This window comes from Leuciscus leuciscus, assembly GCF_965113295.1.
Source record: "Leuciscus leuciscus genome assembly, chromosome: 3".
NCBI lineage: Eukaryota > Metazoa > Chordata > Actinopteri > Cypriniformes > Leuciscidae > Leuciscus > Leuciscus leuciscus.
Genome location: NC_138727.1, coordinates 8800936 through 8823012, shown reverse-complemented (window position 1 = coordinate 8823012; position 22077 = coordinate 8800936). Strand labels below are relative to the sequence as shown.

General features: G+C 38.4%; 1 protein-coding gene across 7 annotated transcripts in view; it reads left to right on the top strand.

Moving 5' to 3' along the window:
* Positions 1-22077, top strand: part of grin2ab (glutamate receptor, ionotropic, N-methyl D-aspartate 2A, b) — a 108854-nt gene that overhangs the window by 5665 nt on the left and 81112 nt on the right. For all 7 annotated transcript variants that reach the window (XR_014204534.1, XR_014204535.1, XR_014204536.1 and 4 more), the window contains exon 3: positions 304-699. Coding sequence is in view for 3 of the 7 variants with exons in the window: in XM_082164617.1 (XP_082020743.1) it covers positions 319-699 (381 nt within the window). In the remaining 4 variants the exon portion in view is untranslated. The remainder of the gene's footprint in view (positions 1-303; positions 700-22077) is intronic.

Sequence of the window (22077 nt, the reverse complement as noted above, 5' to 3'; positions counted from 1 at the left end):
GTTAATTGCTAATAACTGAACCACTGTTCCATTTAACTGTTTAGTCTAATTGAAAAGTATTGACTTGAAATGATTGAGTAGTTGAACAGAGTATCACGCCATCTTAACCTTTAAAAGCTTGTCTTCTGCTTTCCAGACCCCCTCACTGAATCATTGCTTGAAAAGTAATAGGCCGAATGTAATTTATGTCTGTGCGTTATCTGATTTTGGTCTAGTTTAGATCTAGTAACCCTGATTTGTGGCCTGATGTGATCTGATATCTGAGCATGTTTTGCATCCTTCTAAAACTTCTCATCTTCACAGGGGCTGAAGCCAGGAATGATGGGAGCTGTAGTCTGGTTAATGGTCTTATGGGCTTTGCTGGGTTGGTCGCAGGCTGCAGAGAAGCCTCCATCCCTGAGTGTAGCTGTGATACTGGGCCAGACCCCCACCGTATCCGAATCAGCCCTGCGTCCGGCTCGTGGGATAGGTGCGCCTCTGGAAGTGACTGTACTCAGCGTCCAGGTGAACCAGACGGACCCAGGAAGCATGCTTACACACCTGTGTGAACTCATGTCCCGACAGAGACTGCACGGGCTGGTCTATGGAGACGGCACGGACCAGGAAGCAGTGGCACAAATGCTGGACTTTGTTTCCTCTCAAACTTCCATGCCCATACTGGGAATCCATGGCGGCTCTGCCATGACCATGGCCGAAAAGGTAAGCGTGCATTCCTCCCTGGCTGGCTGTATGCGCTTTATTTGTCATTTTTATTTTGCTTAGGCATTTACAGCAACCCACCGCAGAATATTTCATCATATCTGGCATCAGTCAGGTGTTTTCCACCAAGGCCTAAACAGAAAGCTTCATTTCAAATATTCATTGCCATGTTTTGGACTGTCTAGCTGTGTGGCATTAAACGAGACACAATTCAGATACCTGGCAGATTTTCTTTATCATCATGCCATCTGCATCAGATATAGCCTGACGGATTGCCAGTCTTTCTGTCACTGTCCCTCTGTCTGTCTATTTGTTTCTGCAAAGTTGGCGATGAGCTGTGTTTATAGCAAAATCAATAGCAGTTGTGTGGGTGTGACAGAAACCTGTGGCCGGGTTAGTGACAGATCTGCCACAAAGAGTTTAGTGTTGAAGCTGAAAGAGTTTATGATTGCACATTGATTCACTGATTCTTTCATTTTTTACGTTAAACATTGTTCATATTATTAAAAAGATACATTTGACTATTAGGCTATTACTACACATTGTTCTTCCACATAAGCTGTAGGAACTTCTTGTAGGCGACCATGTCATCCCGTTGCATCATCTGGCTGAGTTCACTTCGAACTACCCCTCCAAAAAGTGATTTGATAATTTTAGATGAACGCACAATCTCTTTTAACAGTGATGAAATAACCACAGAGTAAGTGGATTGTGATATTCTGTCGTGGTTAGGAACGTTTCCCGTTTAAACCAGACAATCTTTTGAATGTTTTAATTCTTATGCATTGTTTTGTACAGTTAATAGATACTTTTTAAGAGCTGCTTTATTTATTTTTAAACACAGGGTTTTTCCTGCATTGCAAATATTTTGGTGGCCGTCAAGATTAATATTTGATGTATTTGATAATTTAATGTGACGATATCTGCCGTTCTGCAGTACTGGCACCCGCTGATAGCCGCCTGCTTTTAAAAAGCTCCCTTGAGTGTTTGTGTAAGCTTTTACAGCGTTGGGCAATGTAGCCAATCACAGACATCTCTGTTGAGCCCGTAAACGCAATGGTGAATCAGATGTTTTTAAGTTAGTCAGAATCCGCTCAAAATCATGGTTTTTTTGTTCACCATGAATTCTCCACAATCTTGAATCCTTTCATTATAATGAACAAAGTATAAACACAATGTCAATAAGAGATTCAATGATTATAATGGCAACTTAATGGTGATCTTGGCTCGCTTTCTGCATATAATATATTTTTCATGCTGCTAACTATACATTGCAAAGTTTCTGGATTGACAACCGTATTTACTGTAAATGAGCATTTGAATACGATAGATCGTGAAAGCCATAGCATTGTACGGAACAAACCAATCTGATACTATATCAAATGATCTGTGCATTAAGACTTGGAGTGTTAGAAAAAGTGGCAGTTCTATTATTTTAGATGTAATTTGTTACTTTTTTGTTCACTATATTCAAATCAGTCACTCTAATTATTATTATTTATTTTTTTACATTTAAATTTACATTCTTTTTAAATATAAAATAGTTCTAAGCACATTTATTTTATGATCTGTCCTGGCAGTGACAATTTTTTTTATTCACAAATAGGATGAGATAACTTAATATTACAAAAGGATTATTTTTTTTTATTTTTTTTTATTTATTGTCAGTGCTGGGCTCGCAGTTCACATTGGTAGGGTACTTTTTACTGTGAGTGTGGATGATTATGTTTATCCGCCGCCACCGAAGAGCATTTTTGACCCAGGAGGAAAAACCCTGGGACAGTATTCTCTTATTGTGTGTATGACGAGTTGTTTGTGATGGCAAGTATATATTGAAAGGTGTTTAGAATTCATAAGGTTCCGATTTTTCATTATCTAATTTCCTCCGAGCGACATCCTCCAACTCCAGCTTTGACACATTAGGCCCCGGTTCTGCTGTAGAGTTTGGAGGGTAATAATTGAAGAGACTCTTCAGGAGGGAAGCGCTGCTTAGGGAGTCAAATGCTGGGGCTGATGTGAATGAAACTCAAACATTAAGAGGCCCCCTGCTTGCTGTTCCCACAACGCTTCTTCATCCCTTCTTTAAATCATCTCCCAGAGTTCCCTTTGATACTCAGGCCTTGCTGTATTGGCTGTGCAATAACATGTCAAGCACAGTGCATTTTCAAGTCTGAAATAAACAGAAATATAAAGACACATTTATCACCAGATATCACAATATCACAACTACTATCAGATCCTTTTTACAGTTATAATGTGTATTAATCAGGAATTAAGTGAACACCCCCCCCCCCCCCCCCCACACACACACATTTTATTTTTATTGGATCTGAAAGAAGTATCTTACTCTAACCAAAACTGCATTTATTTGATCTAAAATACTGTAAAATCAGTAATGTTGTGAAATACAATTTCGAGAAATGTCGAGAAACATTTCTTATTACTCTAATATTTTGTAGAAACTGCTCAACATATTTGTAAAAATGTTTCCAGGATCTTTTGAATAATTCTTTGATGAATAGAAAAACAAAACAATATTAAGTCTTTTGTAACTTTGCTTGAATAAAAGTATTAATTTCTTTGAAATAACTATATTACTATACTTTTGAATGGTAGTGTACAGTGGCACAAAAAAGCATGTATGAATTTCCTCGCATTCAGTATCAAAATATCAAGCCAAATGGTATTTGTAAACAAATACAGTAAGCCTTTTCTCAGCATTTATATCTCAGTTATTTATATAATATCCTCTGACCATTACATCAAGGTCAGCTTGTGAAGTTTCTGGTCTTTCTGATCAGACTGAACAGAATGAAACCGCTTCATTGTCAATTTAGGGTAAATGTGTTAACTGTGTTAAATTTGATCCTGTTAGATATATATAATTGAAATAGGCTACTGTATAGCACATTGATGTTTGGCATTGTATAGCACAGTCCTAAATTGTAACTTTTGCATGCATGATGCTATTAGAATAGTTTCTACATATAATATTTGTCTTGTCAAGAGTAATTTTTTTCACAAATTGTACTTAATGGTGAAAATTAGGTAAAGATTATAATGTTACTATACTGTCGGGAGTATTGTGAAAGTGGATTTTGTGAACTCTGGCTGCATAAACATTTACGTAGGCTAAATTATGTACATTAACTATGATAAGCACTATTTATCAGTAGACCCATCACACCGATTATTAGCCTGTTATGTGGTATACACAATTCTGTTGGTTCTCATGTATATGTATATTGATTATAAATTTAGGCCTATATATTTGAAGTATTGTTAAAAGTGATTTTTCACCCCTAAATGAAAATTATTTACATCATTTACTTGGACTCATGTTTTTACAAACCTGTATGAATATTGCTTCTGCAGAACACAAAATATACTTTGAAGAATGTTGGTAACCAAACAGTTTTGGTGATCATTAACTTTGCATTGTGTAGACATAAATAACACTGAAACATTAGAACCACAGAAGAAAGAAAGTGATTTATTTTTGGATACATGAGGGTGAGTAAATGATGACATTCACCCGGATTAGTTACCCAAACTCAGTCGTTATTTTCTCACCCTCATAACTTGTATGTAAACACAAAAGGAGAGATTTGAACTGGTAGGAGTTGGACAGGACCACGTAAAGATTATTCAAAATGTTTTCTTCAGTGATCCATGGACAAAAAAATGACAGATTTTAGGTTTGGAATGTCTTAAAAATAATGAATTTTGGGGTGAACTATGCCTTTAAAATGTTTCAGAATGGCCTTTATCTCTCTATAGTATTATACATCCTTTCTCTCTTGTACCTCTGTGTCTCTTGGGCTACTTTGATCAAGTTCAACTACTTGTCTTTTTTGCGGTGCACTCATGGGGGTGCGTAAGTGTGTTTTGAGAGCATGTATGTGAGGGTCCTGGAGGATGCTTCGCTCCGCTGTAAACCCAGGTTTTCCTTCTCACGTTATTAAAAATGAAGGCGCGGGGACGCATCTTTTTAACCATGTTTCCGCCTTCCATGTGGGAAGTAAAGGGCAGGGAGCACTAACGCACACTGTGGGGGCAGGACTGAATATTCTATGAGCTGCTTTATGTGGTTCGCATGTTCAGTTTCTGGAATGAGGTCTGGGCTTATGCGTTTAGGGTCTATATGGTGTGCTTGAGAGGAAGAAAGAAAACAGTAGCAAAAGAAGGAAAGAGAGCCAGGGCTGAAGAGTTAAACACTAAAGCTGTTTTCTGCCCCATTGAAGCTGTTTTTATCCCATCTATATTAGAGAGGTGCATTATGGGAGAAGAGAACAAAATAGAGGGGCTGGCATATATTAAATATGTAACATACACTTACAGGCGGACGTGCACACATGCAGGGTCCTTTTCTTTTTCACTTATCCATCTCCCACACACCCTCAAATTGTCTTGTTATTCATTTAACAATAGACTGAGGTTGCACTGGCACATTAGATCATATGATGTCATCAGCTGTGCCAAATAAGTGCCTATAAAAAAACACAGTAACACACAGAAAACCCACTTGAAGGGTGAAAGCCAACTCATCCCCCAACAAGCTTATAAGACACTTTGCTGATGTCACCGTGACATTATTTTGATGATGTCAGCTACAATAAAACTCGCAGCACTGGCTCAGATCATTACTCCAGTCAGTGTCATATCCTTCAGAAATCATTCTAATATGCTGATTTGCTGCTTAAGAAGTATTTCTTAGTATTATCAATATTGAAAACAGTTCATATTTTTTTGAAAACTATGATGCTTTTCCCCCTCCATGATTATTTGATGAATAAAATGTTAAAGATGCAGCATTTACAGTATTTTAAATACGTTTTTTGGTAGTAATGTATTTTCTGTCACTGTTTTGATCAATATAATGCATCCCTGCTGAATTAAATGTATCGTATCAGTGAAAAAAAAAATCGTACTGACCCCAAACTTTTAAATGGTAGTGTATCTGTTACTAAAATATTTATAGCACGAAAATAAAGTTTGGATGTTTACACGTCAAATAGTTGTCAGTCTTTATTTAGCTTGGAACAGCATTCTGTGTCATTTTAAAATGCTCACCCAGCTCTTGTTTACACTTTACCTGTGCTCCTGTGTTCCCAGATGCCCCCAAGGAGGGATCACAACTGCTTAAGTGAAAGTCCTGTAAACGCCAAAATAAACTTGTTCTTCATTATTTTGTGTGATGTATTGCTGCGTTTCAAGCAGACACCACAATAAAGTCACATTGGCGAACCTACACCGGAATCTAATTTAAGATGCTTTAAAAGACTCCGGAATGGGACACAGTGGACAAACGATCTGCCATCGCTCAATACTCTGATAAATCCTTCTCTCTCCCGACAGTCCCGCCTTAATGGCCACCTTGTTATTATGGGATGTACCAAAAGTGACTCCCAGCAGTTCTTAGATGCTGTTATAGATGCACTTTTCTTACAAAGATTTGAAATTATATATTAATTTACAGTCGTTTAGTGTCAATAGGACACTGTATAACAAATCCCTAGCCAAGTTGGTGTCACTTTAAGGTGAACTATAGAATCAGACGGAGCTTTACAGGTCTTTTCTTAGAATATAAAGCTTTCAGACCTTTGTGAAGTTTCAGTCTGTCCCTTCTTTTAATCTCTGCAATCCCACTATATGTGAACCGTTCCTTTCCCCCATCTCTCTCTCTCTTTCTTTCTTGTTCTATTTTCTTTTCTTTCTCTATCTTTCTTCCTTCAGGGTTTATCAGAAGAGAGGGTCTACACAAAGAATCCCTCTCCCTGGCAGACCACCAACATGTCTCTCTCGTCCTCAGTTATTTTCTTTCCTCCTATTCCTCTCGCCGCTTCTTTCCCCCGGGTTGTAAAGGACAATCGGCTAACATGGAGATTGGTGGCTGTGCTCAGGACCGAATGAGGTCATTTTCCCTCTTAGTGCTGCCTTCACTGGAAATGACAGTCTATTTGGGAGAAGAACGGGTGAAACAACTTGAAAAACCTTTGAAAGCCGCTTTTAAGGTCTAAGTTTAGACTCCCTGTTCCGCAGACTTCTGCGTTTTGTGCGACACTAACTTTATGAATATTGTATAGTGAAGTAGACACACAGGCTAAATCATTTTGAGTGAAACAGTAACCTCATAATTAGGGCCCGAGCACCGATGGTGTGAGGACCCTCTTGGAATTGCTCTGTTTATTATTATTATTCTTCTCCGCATTTAATTGCATTTTTGAGGGCCTAAACATGCTCGAAAACTCACAAAACTTTGCACACGCGTCAGAACTGGCGAAAATTTACATCTGATATAGGTTTCAGAATTGGACGGGGCAAAATGGCTCGATAGCGCCACCTATAAAAGTTCAACGGAGTGCGCCTCCCGCAACGTTCCACGTACGTGCACGAAATTCGGTACATACATGTAATGACCTAATACCTACAAAAAAGTCTCTTGGAGCATAGCCCTAAACACAACAGGAAGTCAGCCATTTTGAACTTCCTCTCAGATTTTTGTGCAGTTTTTGCCATTTTCAGGCCTCGTACTTTAACGAACTCCTCCTACAGTTTTAATCTGATCATCTTCAAATTTGGTGAGTGTAATCTTAAGGCCTTTGCGACGTTAAATTGCGAAGATCTTGAGTTTTCGTCGAAGGGCGGGTCCTCGGCGGCCTGACAAATTTCGATGTTTCGCCATGAAACAGGAAGTTGCTGTAACTCAGGCATGGAATGTCCAATCTGCCCCGAACTTCACACGTTTGATAAGCGTTCTGTCCTGAACACATGACCATGCTCATATTCAGTTATAGTCATAGCGCCACCTGCTGGCAACAGGAAGTGACATGTTTAACACTGTTATGGACTCCTAATAACATATAAAAAAGTGCCAGCAAGTGCTAAACATGCTAACAACATACTAGAAGCATGCTAAAACATGCTAGCAAACTCTTAGCTAAGTGCTAAAGCATGCTATTTTTGCAATTAAATAGGAATTTGCTGTAACTCAGGCATGGAATGTCCAATCTGCCCCAAACTTCACACTTTTGATAATCGTTCTGTCCTGAACACATCTACATGAGAATATTCAGTTATAGTAATAGCGCCACCTACTGGTAACAGGAAGTGTCATGTTTAACACGTTGATGCCATTCTAGCAACATGTTAAAAATGCCATTGACTTCTAAACATGCTAGAAACATGTTAAAACATGCTAGCAATACTTAGCTAAGTGCTAAAGCATGCTAATTCAATGAAACAGGATGTTGTTGTTACTCAAGAAGGCAATGTCCAATCTGCGCCAAACTTCACACTTTTGATAAGCGTTCTGTCCTGGACACATGACCATGCTCATATTCAGTTACAGTCATAGCGCCACCTGCTGGCAACAGGAAGTGACATGTTTAACACTGTTGTGAACTCCTGATAACATATAAAAAAGTTCCAGCATGTGCTAAACATGCTAACAACATACTAGAAACATGTTAAAACATGCTAGCAAATACTTAGCTTAGTGCTAAAGCATGCTAATACTGCAATTAAATAGGAATTTGCTGTAACACAGGCACGGAATGTCCAGTCTGCCCCAAACTTCACACGTTTGATAAGAGGCATGGCCTGAACACATCTACATGAGAATATTCAGTTATAGTAATAGCGCCACCTACTGGTAACAGGAAGTGTCATGTTTAACACGTTGATGCCGTTCTAGCAACATGTTAAAAATGCCATTGACTTCTAAACATGCTAGAAACATGTTAAAACATGCTAGCAATACTTAGCTAAGTGCTAAAGCATGCTAATTCAATGAAACAGGATGTTGTTGTTACTCAAGAAGGCAATGTCCAATCTGCGCCAAACTTCACACTTTTGATAAACGTTCTGTCCTGAACACATGACCATGCTCATATTCAGTTACAGTCATAGCGCCACCTGCTGTCAACAGGAAGTGACATGTTAAACACTGTTGTGGACATATAAAAACATTAAAAAGTGCCAGCAAGTGTTAAACATGCTAACAACATACTAGAAACATGCTAAAACATGCTAGCAAACACTTAGCTAAGTGCTAAAGCATGCTATTGCTGCAATTAAATAGGAATTTGCTGTAACACAGGCATGCAATGTCGAATCTGCCCCAAACTTAATATGTAACATGCAAGAAACATGCTAGCAACACATAGCTAAGTTCTAAATCATGCTAGAAATGCTAAAGAAAGTTGTTGTAACTTAAGCATACAATGTCCAATCTACCCCAAACTTCACACGTTTGATAAGAATTATCTCCTGAACACAAGTCCATGCTCATATTCAGATATAGTCATAGCGCCGCCTGCTGGCAACAGGAAGTGATGTTTAACATTGTTCTGGACTCCTAATAACATATAAAAAAGTGCCACCAACTGCTAAACATGTTAGCAACATACTAGAAACATGCTATCAAATACTTAGCTAAGTGTTAAAGCATGCTATTACTGCAATTAAATATGAATTTGCTGTAACTCAGGCATGCAATGTCCAATCTACCCCAAAATTAATATGTAATATGCTATAAACATCATAAAATATGCAAGAAATGCTAAAGGAAGTTGTTGTAACTCAAGCATACAATGTCCAATCTGCCCCAAACTTCACATGTTTGATAAAAGTCCTGCACTGAACACATCTACATAGCGATATTCAGATGTAGACATAGCCCCACCTACTGGCAACAGAAACTGACATGGTTAAAACAGTAATGCAGTACTAACCACATAACTATTGTGTACTAAGCATGCTAGAAACATACTAAACATGCTAGCAACTACTATATATACCTCCTTAAATGCACATTGCCCAACCATGCTCTGTCTTTCTAAAGCCACCGAGTGACGATGGCACGAGTGCGAGGGCCCTTTCATCGCTGCTTGCAGCTTTAATTCCTTCTGTTTTTTTTTTCTTTTCAGATGTGTCTTAGGCCATAGGCTTTTTGTGTGTGTGTGTGAGTGTGAGAGACTGACTTATAAAGACAGACAATGAATGTTTGGGAGATTATGCTAATATGTTGAATCTTTTATGTGCATCAGCTTAAGTTGCCCTTGAAAACATTAAGTCACTGCTATATACAGGACCGCTCGAAAAAAAAATTTCTTGAGAGAAAATAAGAAATAGAAAGATTTCTATTTCAAATAAATCTCAAAATTTTCACAAATATATTAAAATAAATATTTATTGAGCACCAAATCAGCATCTAGAAGGATTTCTGAACTATTGAACTGTTTTCTATGAAAATATTTCACAATGTTACTGTTTTTAATGTATTTTTGAACAAATAAATGCAGCCTTGGTGAGCATTAGAGATAGATAGATAGATAGATAGATAGATAGATAGATAGATAGATAGGGTTTTTTTCAAGCAGACAACTAGAGTTATAGATGTTTTTGCAAGCAGAACATTATTGTGATAAATCAGTCAAAGCCATTGTTGGAATTGGTATAGCGTATTTGCATCATTAAACACGTCTGAACATTCGTGTTTACAATAGCACTGTTTTACTTGTGCACAGATGACTGCAACACTGCAACAGTATCGGTACAATTCACAAGTTGGTTTCAAACTCACACTCGATGTGTCAGCATGCACCAGGGCATGGCTTAATGTGCCTTAATGCTTGGTATTTGTCATTGAAATTACATAAATACTTATCCAGAGACTGTGTCTTTATTTGTTTTCAGGTGCTATTTCATAGAACAGCAGCAACTTTAGAGAATTTCCATGTTTGGTCATAATGGTCTAGCAGTCATCGCATGATCAAAGACTGCCTGGCGTAGGATTAGATGTAGAAATGTGTAGCTGTTCAAAGCGCTGGGCCACAGTAGCTGTGTGTGGGACTGATCACCCCTTATGATTCACTTCCATACTCTGTCTGTTCAGGCAGGATTGCATTTCTCACTTTTCTGTTACCAAACTGTATGTCAGTACATTTACATTCTTTTTTTAAAATCAGGTTGAGGAACAAAGTGGTGAGATTCTATACTCTTGAAAATAAAGGTTCCTGTTAAATCCAAGTACAGTTTGCCGATAGTAAAGAAATATCGCAAATGAGACCTCTTTATATATCTCAGTTGCTACTCCTCGACATCTTTGAGATTAAATGAAAAGTAGGTGAAGATTGCTGAAGTTCTCATTCTTAGATTTTCCTTCCTGTGAAAAAGACCCCAGTAATCTCACATGTACCACCTCAAGAGTTTCAGATGAGATCTCAGTGCCTCAGACTGATTTCATTTATGTATTCAAACAATTTTTCTCAAAATTTCTCATCAAGAACTGCAAAATTACCAAATTAAGCTCTGTACTTTTCCTGGATGTCAACAATTAGGCGCATTTCCACTGTCAGGCCAGGGCTAACAACGTGCCGGACGGGGCCAATAGACCAACATCAAGCTTCATTTCCACTGTCATGCCAGTAGCCCCGCAGCGCTACCCTAAATCCTACCCTTAATTAACATGCCTCTATATAAAAATGTCTCACAGTCTCACCATTTCACCAGCATTGGGCTAGCTGAGTGAAAACTAGCTAGACCTCAAAATGAGCATGACAGAAGCAAATGTTTCACCTTTGCTTAAAGACTTAAGACTCCAGCATCGATATTTGACTAATGATTTGCAAAAAGAATAAATTACAGTGACAGTAATTTATTAATCTGTGTAAGGAGTGCACATAAATAATTCTGAATCAAACTGGAATTTATCATTAGCTCGCATAAAAAAGAACACACTTATTCAGTCGCACCTGCTTCCATTTATTTGTAATCATAGGAATGCACAAAATAACTCCATTAAGGTTAAGTCCAAAGGCTTTCACATATAGAAATATATTGATAAAATACCATATGTTTGTCACATTTCTTTAGAAAGAATGATAGTTTCTATTCATTTTTCACTAAACTATGCGATCAGAGGAGGTTTGAGCGGTCTCTCCTGTATCACTATACTGTTATCCTTTCAGCCAGAGCAACAGAGGAACTCACAGGCAGAAAACAGGAGTTTTATGAGCACCCGGAGTATATATAATTTATGACCATATGCGGATGCTTTAGTCTGGTATCAACAAAGGCACAGGGAAGAGACAGATGAAACACAAAATTAAATAAATACACGATTATAATCACATATGATTTGTTTACTTTCTTCAAGCTGTCTCTGGTATTTTCTATAATCATAAGTGTATTTATTATCGCAATTGTTTGCATAAGTAGCCTTTAGCATGGCAAATAAATATATTTCTGTCTCATACGGTGAACAGAATCCCCATCAGATCACAATCAGAAGTTATTTCAAACACTCGCTGGTGTCTGAAAGGGAGTTTTGAGCTGAAAATTGTTAGCTGGTACCCTGATGTGAAAACAGCATGGCAGATGAGCAGTGGTGTTGACCCTCTCCTGACTCAGTTTAACTCTGCCTTTGTTCATGACCACTTTTCAAGCCTTAGTTGGCCCACTTTGGACCAAGGAATTTGGAGGGCCAAAAACCGCTGGCCGTTGGCCTTGAGGAAGCCCCCGAAGTGACAGTGGAAAACACGGCTGGCCCTGGCATACACACTTACAATAAAAAGTACCCTGCCCATGTGAACTGCAAGCCCAGTACTGACAATAAATCCTAAATAAATGCAAAGAAACAGTTTTTAATAACGTATCCTATTTATTCATGAAATAAAAAATAAAACATTCATAAAACAAAGTGCTTAGAACTATTTTATATTTAAAAATCTGAAGTGACATTTAAAAAGTTAGTAGGCTAATTCAATGAAAAACAAAGTAACACATTACAAAAACAAGTGGCAGGTCTATTATTTTGCGCCTGCACTCCAAGACTTAATGCATATTTGACATACAGTATCAGATTTTGTTCCATCCATTGCTATGGTTAACCCTATCAATCGGATTCAATTGCTCATTTAAATACGGTTGTCAATTCATAAACTTTGCAGTGTGTTGTCAGCAGCATGAAAAATATGTATTATATATGGAGAGCGAGCAAAGATCGCTGCCATTATAATCACTGAAGCTGTCAATTACAATTAAAGTTCAATGCGAGGTTTACACAAAGCTGCGCTTGCGAAAACTCCTGTTATAATCAAAGAAGCTGTGCAATGAATCTCTTAGTGACATTAGCCGCGTTTCCACTGTTGGGCCAGGGCCGGGCCAGGGCTTTAAACAGGCCGTGCCGGGCTGATAGCCTCGGGCTAATAGCACCAGGCCTGCGTTTCCACTGTCGGGCCAGAAGCTCCACAGCGCTTCACTAAAACACACCCGTAACACGCCTCTCTGGAACAACGTCACACTAACCCATTCACCAACAAATGGAAGTTTTATCAGAAAACTAATCAGAAATCACTGGAAACAGCGTTGAAAACAAACATGATAAATGCGGCCGTTTGCTGGCATTTTTGTTGTTTACTTGAATATTTAAAACCCAAGCATCGATGTTTTACCACAGGTTTACAATAAAAAGTGATACATTGATCATAATGAATTAATTTATGTCAAAATTGCACATTAGTCACTCAGAAATAAATGACCGTTAGGTCTATTTCACAAAAGAAAGAGGACACACTTACTACTTCAGTCGCGTCTGTTACTGTTTATCTGGTAGTTACAGGACATATTTACATCACATTTAGAAAGAATGATAATTTCTACAAATATATGCCACCAAAAATACGACCTGAGGAGCTTTAGCACTCTCTCGACTCCCATGCAGATATTTTCAGTCAGAGAAACAGAGGAAGCTCCCGAAAAAAAAGTTGCTTTATTTTATGATAGTCCGGTATAAAGAGACGAGACGTAGGCTACTGACAGATAAAATAAAAACATGACTGTGATAGCCTTTATGATTGGTCGGATTTCTTCAAGCGTATGTTTTTTTACTATGCGTATCTTCAAGCGTTTACGATGTTTACTATGGTAATGGTTAGCGCGCATAGTCTTTTGCATCACAAACAGAAGGCATTCAAACATGAACGCGAGTTAAATTATTTTAAAAGTCTTTAATGCTGACAGAATCATCCGGCGCTGCCGTCTCCCGACTCAGGTGAACTCCGCCTCTGTTCGTAACCACTCCTCTAGCCCGAGCTGGCCCACTCTGGCCCAAGGTATTCGACGGGCCAGAAATCCTGGCCGCTGGCCCCGAGTAAGCCCCGATCAAGCCCCGGAAGTGACAGTGGAAACGCGACTGGCCCTGGCACGCACTAGCACGGCCTGGCCCTGGCCCGACAGTGGAAACGCGGCTATTGTGTTTATACTTCGTTGATTATAATGAAATGATTCGAGATTGTGCAGAACTTACGCTGTACAAAAACCCTGCCGTTTTGAGCGGATTCTGACTAACTTAAACACATCTGATTGGCCATTGCGTTCGCGAGCTCAACAGAGATGTCTGTGTATGGCTACATTCGTCAAAGGTGCAAAAACATTGTAAAAATAAACCTTTGACGCTCTTCACAGAGCACTTACACAAACACTCAAGGGAGCGTTTTAAAGCAGGCGGCTATCCGCGGGTATAGGTACTGCAGAACGGCGGGACAAAGATTCATTTTCAATTCAGTAAAAACCCTGAGAACTCCATAAAGTCTCTCAAGCTTTGAAAAAGGAACCTCTGAGGAATGTTTTCGTTGGATCAAAAACCAATAATAAAGAATCATATAGCCTCAAGTGCCCCCTATAAAGTGGAAAATGATTCTTGATAAGTGGGTTCTTCACTTAATCTAAGAATCATTGAACAACCTTTTTTTGAAGAATGTATCTGAAAGACCCTGTACCTTACAACCTTCCTCCATTGTGCCCTTGAGCAAGGCACTTGAGTCCCATCTGCTCGAGGCAGGCTGCAGTTTGGCTGACCTTGTGCCTCATCCCCGTCCTCAGTCTGTGTGTGCATGTGTCTGTGTGTCTGCCAGAGATTTGCCGAAAGAGAACATTTCATGCATAATACTTTTATGAAGCGTCATTATCGTCCTTTGCCTCATCTTCTTATCAAGTGTTTGCTCAGTGCATGTTCAACAGGAGTGTTTTTCACTATTAATTAACCAACAGTGTGCTGCGGTGTGCTACTGTCAACAAGTTTTAAATGATGATTATGTAATCAGTATTAGTTCATTACGTGCCTGATCTGTAGCACATCAAAAGATACATACATAAATACATACACAAACACCTTTGGCAGCAACATGTTTGTCCACATATTAATTGCACAGTTGTTGCTCTACAGGTATAGCCTAGATTCTATAGATGGATTTTAGTGCATAATAGGTTGTTAATCGATTAAATATTTTAATTAAAATAATGACTAATGTCAATAACTAATCAAATTGATTGTGTACATCAATATTTGCTGAGAAAAGCCCAGAAAATTAAGATAATTTTAAAGAAGTTACATTAATGTGGCCAGCGAAAGCATTGAATAGACTTGATTTAAAAGTGGCTTTATTTATTTTATTTGCATAAAATGTAACATAATTTATTTATGATCAGGGGTAATTGCATTTTTATCACGTTTTTTAATTAATCAAACTAAATAGAATTAAAATTGGTCTTATGTAACTTAAATAAACAGATTTAGTTAAGAGACTCTCTAGCTACAGGATTTATTTATTTATTTTGTCCATTGGAGTGTCCTCTAAATGCCTTTAGGAGTACAAGGGGAAAAGAGAGAGTAAGCGAGAGAGAGATGCAGTTCTCCCACAATGCCTCAGGCAGAAATCTGGTTTTTATTGACAAGTGGACATTTCACCAACTAGCTTCAAAAGGTAAAATGTTCTTTTGAATTTAAGAAGAAGGTCAAATGACATTCTCAGTCCAGCTGCTTTATGTACTAGAGTCCTTTGAGAAGGATAAAGAAAACGTATTACATTTGCAGAAGGAATACAGATGACAAATCTGCCACTGAACAGTGAGAGGATAGCATGTCTATATTCCCACAGCAGCATAATGTGGTTTGTTAGTCCTATTTGAATTATGTTTAATACACAATTCAGAGAAAACTATTGTGTAAGCAAAGTTACTTACTTAAATTTTCAGTAGTCACAGCGACATTTGTGAGAACGTTCAGTTGATAAAATGCTGTATGAACCACAGTAAGCTAGTCATTGACATGCACATGACATTAGCATGCACTTCGTGGTTTATTCTTTGCTGTCAATCACTGACATTAGGGCTGTCAGCATCTCTCCGGTTATGAAAAATGGCAGAGAATGGGGTATTGTGTTTGAGAGTGAGATAAAACTGTTAGGTGGTGGGAATATAGTGAAGAAAAAATCTGAACTGCACAAATGGATTTTTACACACATCTGAAAGAATGAAAACACCGGGACTTGCCTGAAATGCCAAACTGTTTGGAATACAAATTATTCTTAAAGATGCCATAAAAGGTCTCATTTCTTACTTCTGTGTACTGTCACCATGGTTACAGGTTTACTCAAGGCTGTTGCAAGCTAGAAAAGGGGATTGACTGCAAACATACGATCAGTATTATGATCCGCTTCAGTTTGTCGTTATATTATTTACAGGCCAGTCTGAGAGTCACCTCTTTAGGTGATTCCACACTTGAGTTCCATTTTAGTTATCCTCAAAAAATATTTCAAAATTATTCATAATACTAAGAAGAAATATAATATTCAAAAAGGTTTATACAATATAACACTACCGTCCAAAAGTTTGGGGTCTTTATGATTTATTTATTTTTTTAAACGTTTTCGAAAGTTGGCTCTTCGGGCCCCAATAAACCTCAAGCGAAATCGACGAAGAAACTGATGTGACGTCATTTCAAACAAAATCAGGCTGAAACGAAGATTTTTTTGAGTTTCTTTTGGGATTTCAAAACAGCTTGCCAAAGCGAACTTTCCAGAAAAGTTCGCTCCAGCTGCTAAACACCTTCGTACTATCATTGGTCTGATGTGGCGATTACGTAATAGGTTGGTGTGCGCGGAGGCTCCGCCGCCTTTCACGTGAAAATCTTTTCTGGTTCATTAATTGAAGCATGAAAATGCTTGCTGTTTTCTCAATTTTGTTGTGTGTTTATTTTGTTATTGAGAGGAAAGTGCGCAGCAACATATTTACATATTCATCTAAACTTTGCTCTCAGCAGAGTAGGCGTCGTCGGATGTTCGATAACAGTATATCACTGGGCACGTATTTCGAACTTTGTTTTACCCCTGAATGAGTTCTCAGCGAGTATATTGTGGCCCTTACGCTCACCAAGGCTGCATTCATTTAATCAAAAATACAACAAAACATAAATATTGTGGAATAGAATGACAATTTAAACTGTTTTCAGTGTCACATGATCCTTCAGAAATCATTGTAATATGCAGATTTGGTGCTCAAAAAACATTTATTATTGTAATATGTTTGTGGAAACCACGATATGTTTATTTGAATAGAGCAACATTAATTTGAAACCGCAATGTTTTGTAATATTATAAAAGTCTTTTCTGGCACTTTTGATCAAATTAATGCATCCTTGCTGAATGAAAGTATTTATTTCTTTTAAAAAAAATAGATTTTTTGGAGACTTTATGACTCTGGACTTTTTAACGGTTTCTACATTGGGACGCTGCATTGAAATTCGATATGGTTAAGCCTGTCTAGTTTCCTTTTTACTATACTTCTCATTAATGGTTCAACAGATCGCAAAACTCACGGTTCGGATCATATTCCTTTTTTTTTTCGCAAGAAAAATAAATAAATAATTTTGGGGGGTGTGTGTAGCCATGAAAACTAAAAAGATCTCATGCAGACACGACAGGAACTAAACTAAACAGAACATGACCGTGACTATGTGTTCACTTTATAAATTAAATGAATCTTTGTTAAAGCTGTGTTTTGTTGTTTGAGTAACATTAAGCAGCAGGTATTTATAGGCTGCTGTCACTTTAAGACCTAATGCATGGGTCAAATATAATGATACACATCCTATTTCTTTCACAATTGTTTACGTTCACTTAAAGACATAACTTAAAATACTGACCAAGACGGGTATTTTGACATATTTTTGTGTGTATGTGTCTGTCCAAGCGACAGGAAACGCGAAAGAGGAATCAATTCTATGCGCACAGATAACGGCACGCAAGGCAAGGCAAGGCAAGTTTATTTATATAGCACATTTCATACACAATGGCAATTCAAAGTGCTTTACATAGAAGAAATTAAAATAATTAAAAGAATAATTATAAGAATAATTAAAACCGCTTAGAAAAATAAAATACATTACAGTACAAACAGTCGGACGAACAGCGGCACAGTGCTCATTCAGTAAATGCACAGCTAAACAGAAGTGTTTTGAGTCTCGATTTGAAAGTGAGTACAGTAGGAGCACATCTGATCTCTTCTGGAAGCTGGTTCCAGCTGCGGCTGGCATAATAGCTAAAAGCAGACTCACCATGCTTAGAGCGAACCCTTGGTATTTCTAGCTGATATGATCCTAATGATCTGAGTGATCTGTTGGGTTTATATTCAGTGAGCATATCTGCAATGTATTGAGGTCCTAGGCCATTGAATGATTTATATACCAGTATTCATACTTTAAAATCAATCCTAAATTTAACTGGGAGCCAGTGTAAAGACCTGAGGACTGGTGTGATGTGTTCATATTTTCTGGTTCTGCTCAGAAACCTAGCGGCAGCGTTCTGTATGAGCTGCAACTGTCTTATGGTCTTTTTGGGAAGGCCAGTGAGGAGTCCATTACAATAATCCACCCTGCTGGTGATGAAAGCATGCACAAGTTTCTCTAAGTCTTGTCTGGAAACAAAGCATCTAATTCTTGCAATATTTTTCAGATGATAGTATGCTGATTTAGTTATTGCTTTAACATGACTACTGAAACTAAGGTCTGACTCTAGTGTCACACCAAGACTCCTGACTTGATGTTTAGTTGTTTGACCCCTAGAGTGAAGGTATGCGTTCACCTTGAGAACTTCATCTTTGTTTCCAAATGCAATGACTTCAGTTTTGTCTTTGTTTAACTGAAGAAAGTTTTGACACATCCAACTGTTGACTTCATCAATGCATTGGCACAGGGAGTCAATGGGGCTGTAATCGTTAGGCGATAGGGCTAAGTAAATCTGTGTGTCGTCTGCATAGCTGTGGTAAGCAATTTGGTTCTTTCTCATTATTTGGCTCATTGGGAACATATACAGGTTGAACAGGAGTGGCGCAAGAATTGAGCCTTGAGGGACTCCGCATGTCATGGATGTCCATTGAGACTTACACACAAGTAACAAATTAAGTTCCCTTTTGCCTCTTCTTGCACTGGTTTAATGGTTTAAAATTGCTTAAATGTTTGAATTGGCAAGAAATGTGCAATGTGCTTAGCCTGGCTAACGTCAGACTTCTTTCTCATTGAGACGTGGTCTGGGAACCACATGTTCATTTTCTCGTATTTGAGTCGTGGTTTACGAATGCCCAGAGCCGTTTATTGGACGCTACGAATGTCTATCAAATGCGCCTGTACGTAGCTCATAGCCAATCGTTTCAATTATACCAGATGACGTTTGTAGAGCGACAGAAATTCGACGAGGAAGAAGACGAAATAAACTTGCGTTCTAAACTACTTAGAACCATGCTTAGAACACTATCTAAGGCTGCATCGAAAGGTAACTTCGCGTCTGCTGCCATGTTAGATCCATGGATATAAACGAACTGCTTCGGTGTGTCGCAGACGTCTTCATCGTCTTGCTGCTCCCTCCCCGTTCTTGTGATTGGTTCCCTCGCTGAGGCGAAAATCTAGTCCATGGAATCCAGGCTGCCTAGCAGCGTGAAAAAAATCGTGCTGCGCACAAGGCAGCATGGGGAAACCCAGGCTACAATGTGCAAGTCACATGTGCAAATTATAAACTTTCACTCTGTGATGGTTAAACTTTAGCCTGGGAAAACCCTGACGAACTTCCGGTACATTTGAGATTTGCTCTGCAAGTCCGTCTGGCCAAGAGCCCATGTAAGCCCATTTCCAATTTTTCCGAATCGAGGCACCAATCACAAACGATGAGGCGGGCTTTACACGATGACGATAGCGCAGCGATGTTGAAGCAAATTTTGTACATAACTAAGATGGCTGCCGCCGTGGAACATCCGGAACGTCACTCGTTTTAAGCGATTTGAACGTTTCCTTTTTGTTAAAAACCGAGCAAAGGTTGAGATGTTTATGCGTCGCTCTGCATACGTCATCTCCTTCATCGCTCTGACTGGTTTTAGGTCTATCCAATTGCGCCCAGAGGCATTTGAGCGACGTCCGTTGGTGACGCCCCTTTGGAAATGGGCTGTGAATGAACCTTCCCCAGACCCACTCTCAGTTACTACTGAGAAGGGTCTGGTGTCAACCAGGCTAGTTAAACTTTGCATTTAATCTGCGAATCACATGCGTGTTGAACCGTGAGGCCTGGAATCACGGATCAACTACGATCCGCTTAATCCTTTCTTCTCATTCTGTCATCTCTATAAAAGTAGAAAAAGTCACCCATCTTCTGTGTTGTTGTGTCATTACATTCATAAGGTAACTTGTAATGCCCAAAAATATTTGTAATATTTGTCAAAGTGGCTGCCCACTGCTCTGGGTGTGTGTGTCCACGGTTTGCAATGTGTGCGTGTGTTCACTACAAATTCTGAGCATGGGTCACCATACTTGGCCTTGCCGTTATGTCACTCACTCACTCACTCATCTTTGTGTTCACAAAACATATGCTATGAGTGAACTGAACCATGAACTTAAAGCTTATTGTGCTTATCGAGGTTTGCTTATCTTCCTTTGTCGGTAATTTGGTTTTGTCATTGCTGTGTGATATTTATGTGCAGCAATTCCTGCGATCGGCTCTCCAGCATCTTCCACCATTTTGAAAAACTGCCTATTTTATTGGTTTTAATGAAATATCTGGTTAGTAAGTGAAGAGCTTGATTTGTGTTTGTGTGTGTATTTGTGTGTTTGTATTTGTGTGTGTTTGAGAGAGAGAGTTAAAGAGGTGAGGTTCTCTTATGCAAGTCATAGGCTCACTGCGCGTGGGAAGTGTGCAGTATAAACACACACTCGCACACTTACAAAAAAATCAGGGATGGGAGAGAGGGAGATACAGTAGCTCTGTTCCATTTCAGAACAAGAAAATTCTTCATTTATTAGTCTTAGAGGTGCCATTTTGCCAGCATTCCTGCTGAGTTTACTATATCGAAGTTAAACACTGTTTTATTTCATGCTCAGCTATTAATGAAAGTTTGCCAAGAAAACCCAAAAGCAGTTAATTCATAATGTGCACATGAATTTATTTTAATCAACATCAAGATTTTAGGTTAAAATATACAAGGTAATGTGTATATCTTAGCTTATTTTAACTTCCATTTAGGATTTAATCCCAAGTACCCTTATGATTAATATGCCACAGATGAACAAAGGCAGACTAATTGAGAGTTATTTGCATTATTTCAGGGTCTTTCAAAAAATCACTTGTGGCATTAAGGGTAAGATGCAATCGCTGAGAAATGTCTGATAGAAAATTTAACGGATAGCGCTAATGTGCAAACCTGTATGACTTTTTCTTCTGAGCAACATAAAAGAAAGTATTTTGTAGAAAGTATTTTGAGAAATGTTACTTTTAGTGTTTTCTTTTTTGTCTATAAAATGCAAGTCCAAACCATTTGGTTACCAACGTACCAGATTGGAATGAGTAAATGATGACAGAATATTACGTTTTTGGTGGACTATCGCTTTAAAAATAAATATGAAAATGAAAATTCTCTTGCTTAGATATTCTTAATGTCTGCTAGGGTGTTTGGGATGATTGCCAGGACGTTTCTGTGTGTTCGCTAATGTGTTCTGAGTGTGTTGCTGTGCAGTTGTTACGGTTAAAGAGCCTGCCCCAAAGTCTCTGATGTTCTAGTTACTAGATATGGCTCGGGTTCTTCCTTCAGTGAAAGTTTGTGGTACTTTTTTTTTATTTATTTTTTTTATGCCTCAGGCAAAAACATAAATCTGATCACTTAGAAGTGTAATAGCACACCTCTCCTCCGCAACCAACATGATTTGTGGTATCATTTATTTGAAAAACCCTAACCCAAGGTACGAGCAGTACTAGTAGTGATGCTTTGTGTGTGTATATAGCTGTTTTGATTAATTTCTGTGAATGTGTGTAGTTTGAGTAGTACAGCAGTTTGGCTAGTTCTGATTATCTACAGCAGAATTAGTGTAATAAATAGGTAAATATGTTAATGTTATGAATCAGTATTCAGTTTCTTTATTGTATTTAAGAGTACGTGACTCATGAAAAGAGTCAGTTCTTCAGTCTTCACTCCTACAATCACACAGTTGGTTTGACATGATTGGTTTGACCTCCACCAAACAGATACAGAGAGAGTGAGTGATATAAAAAATAAATAAAC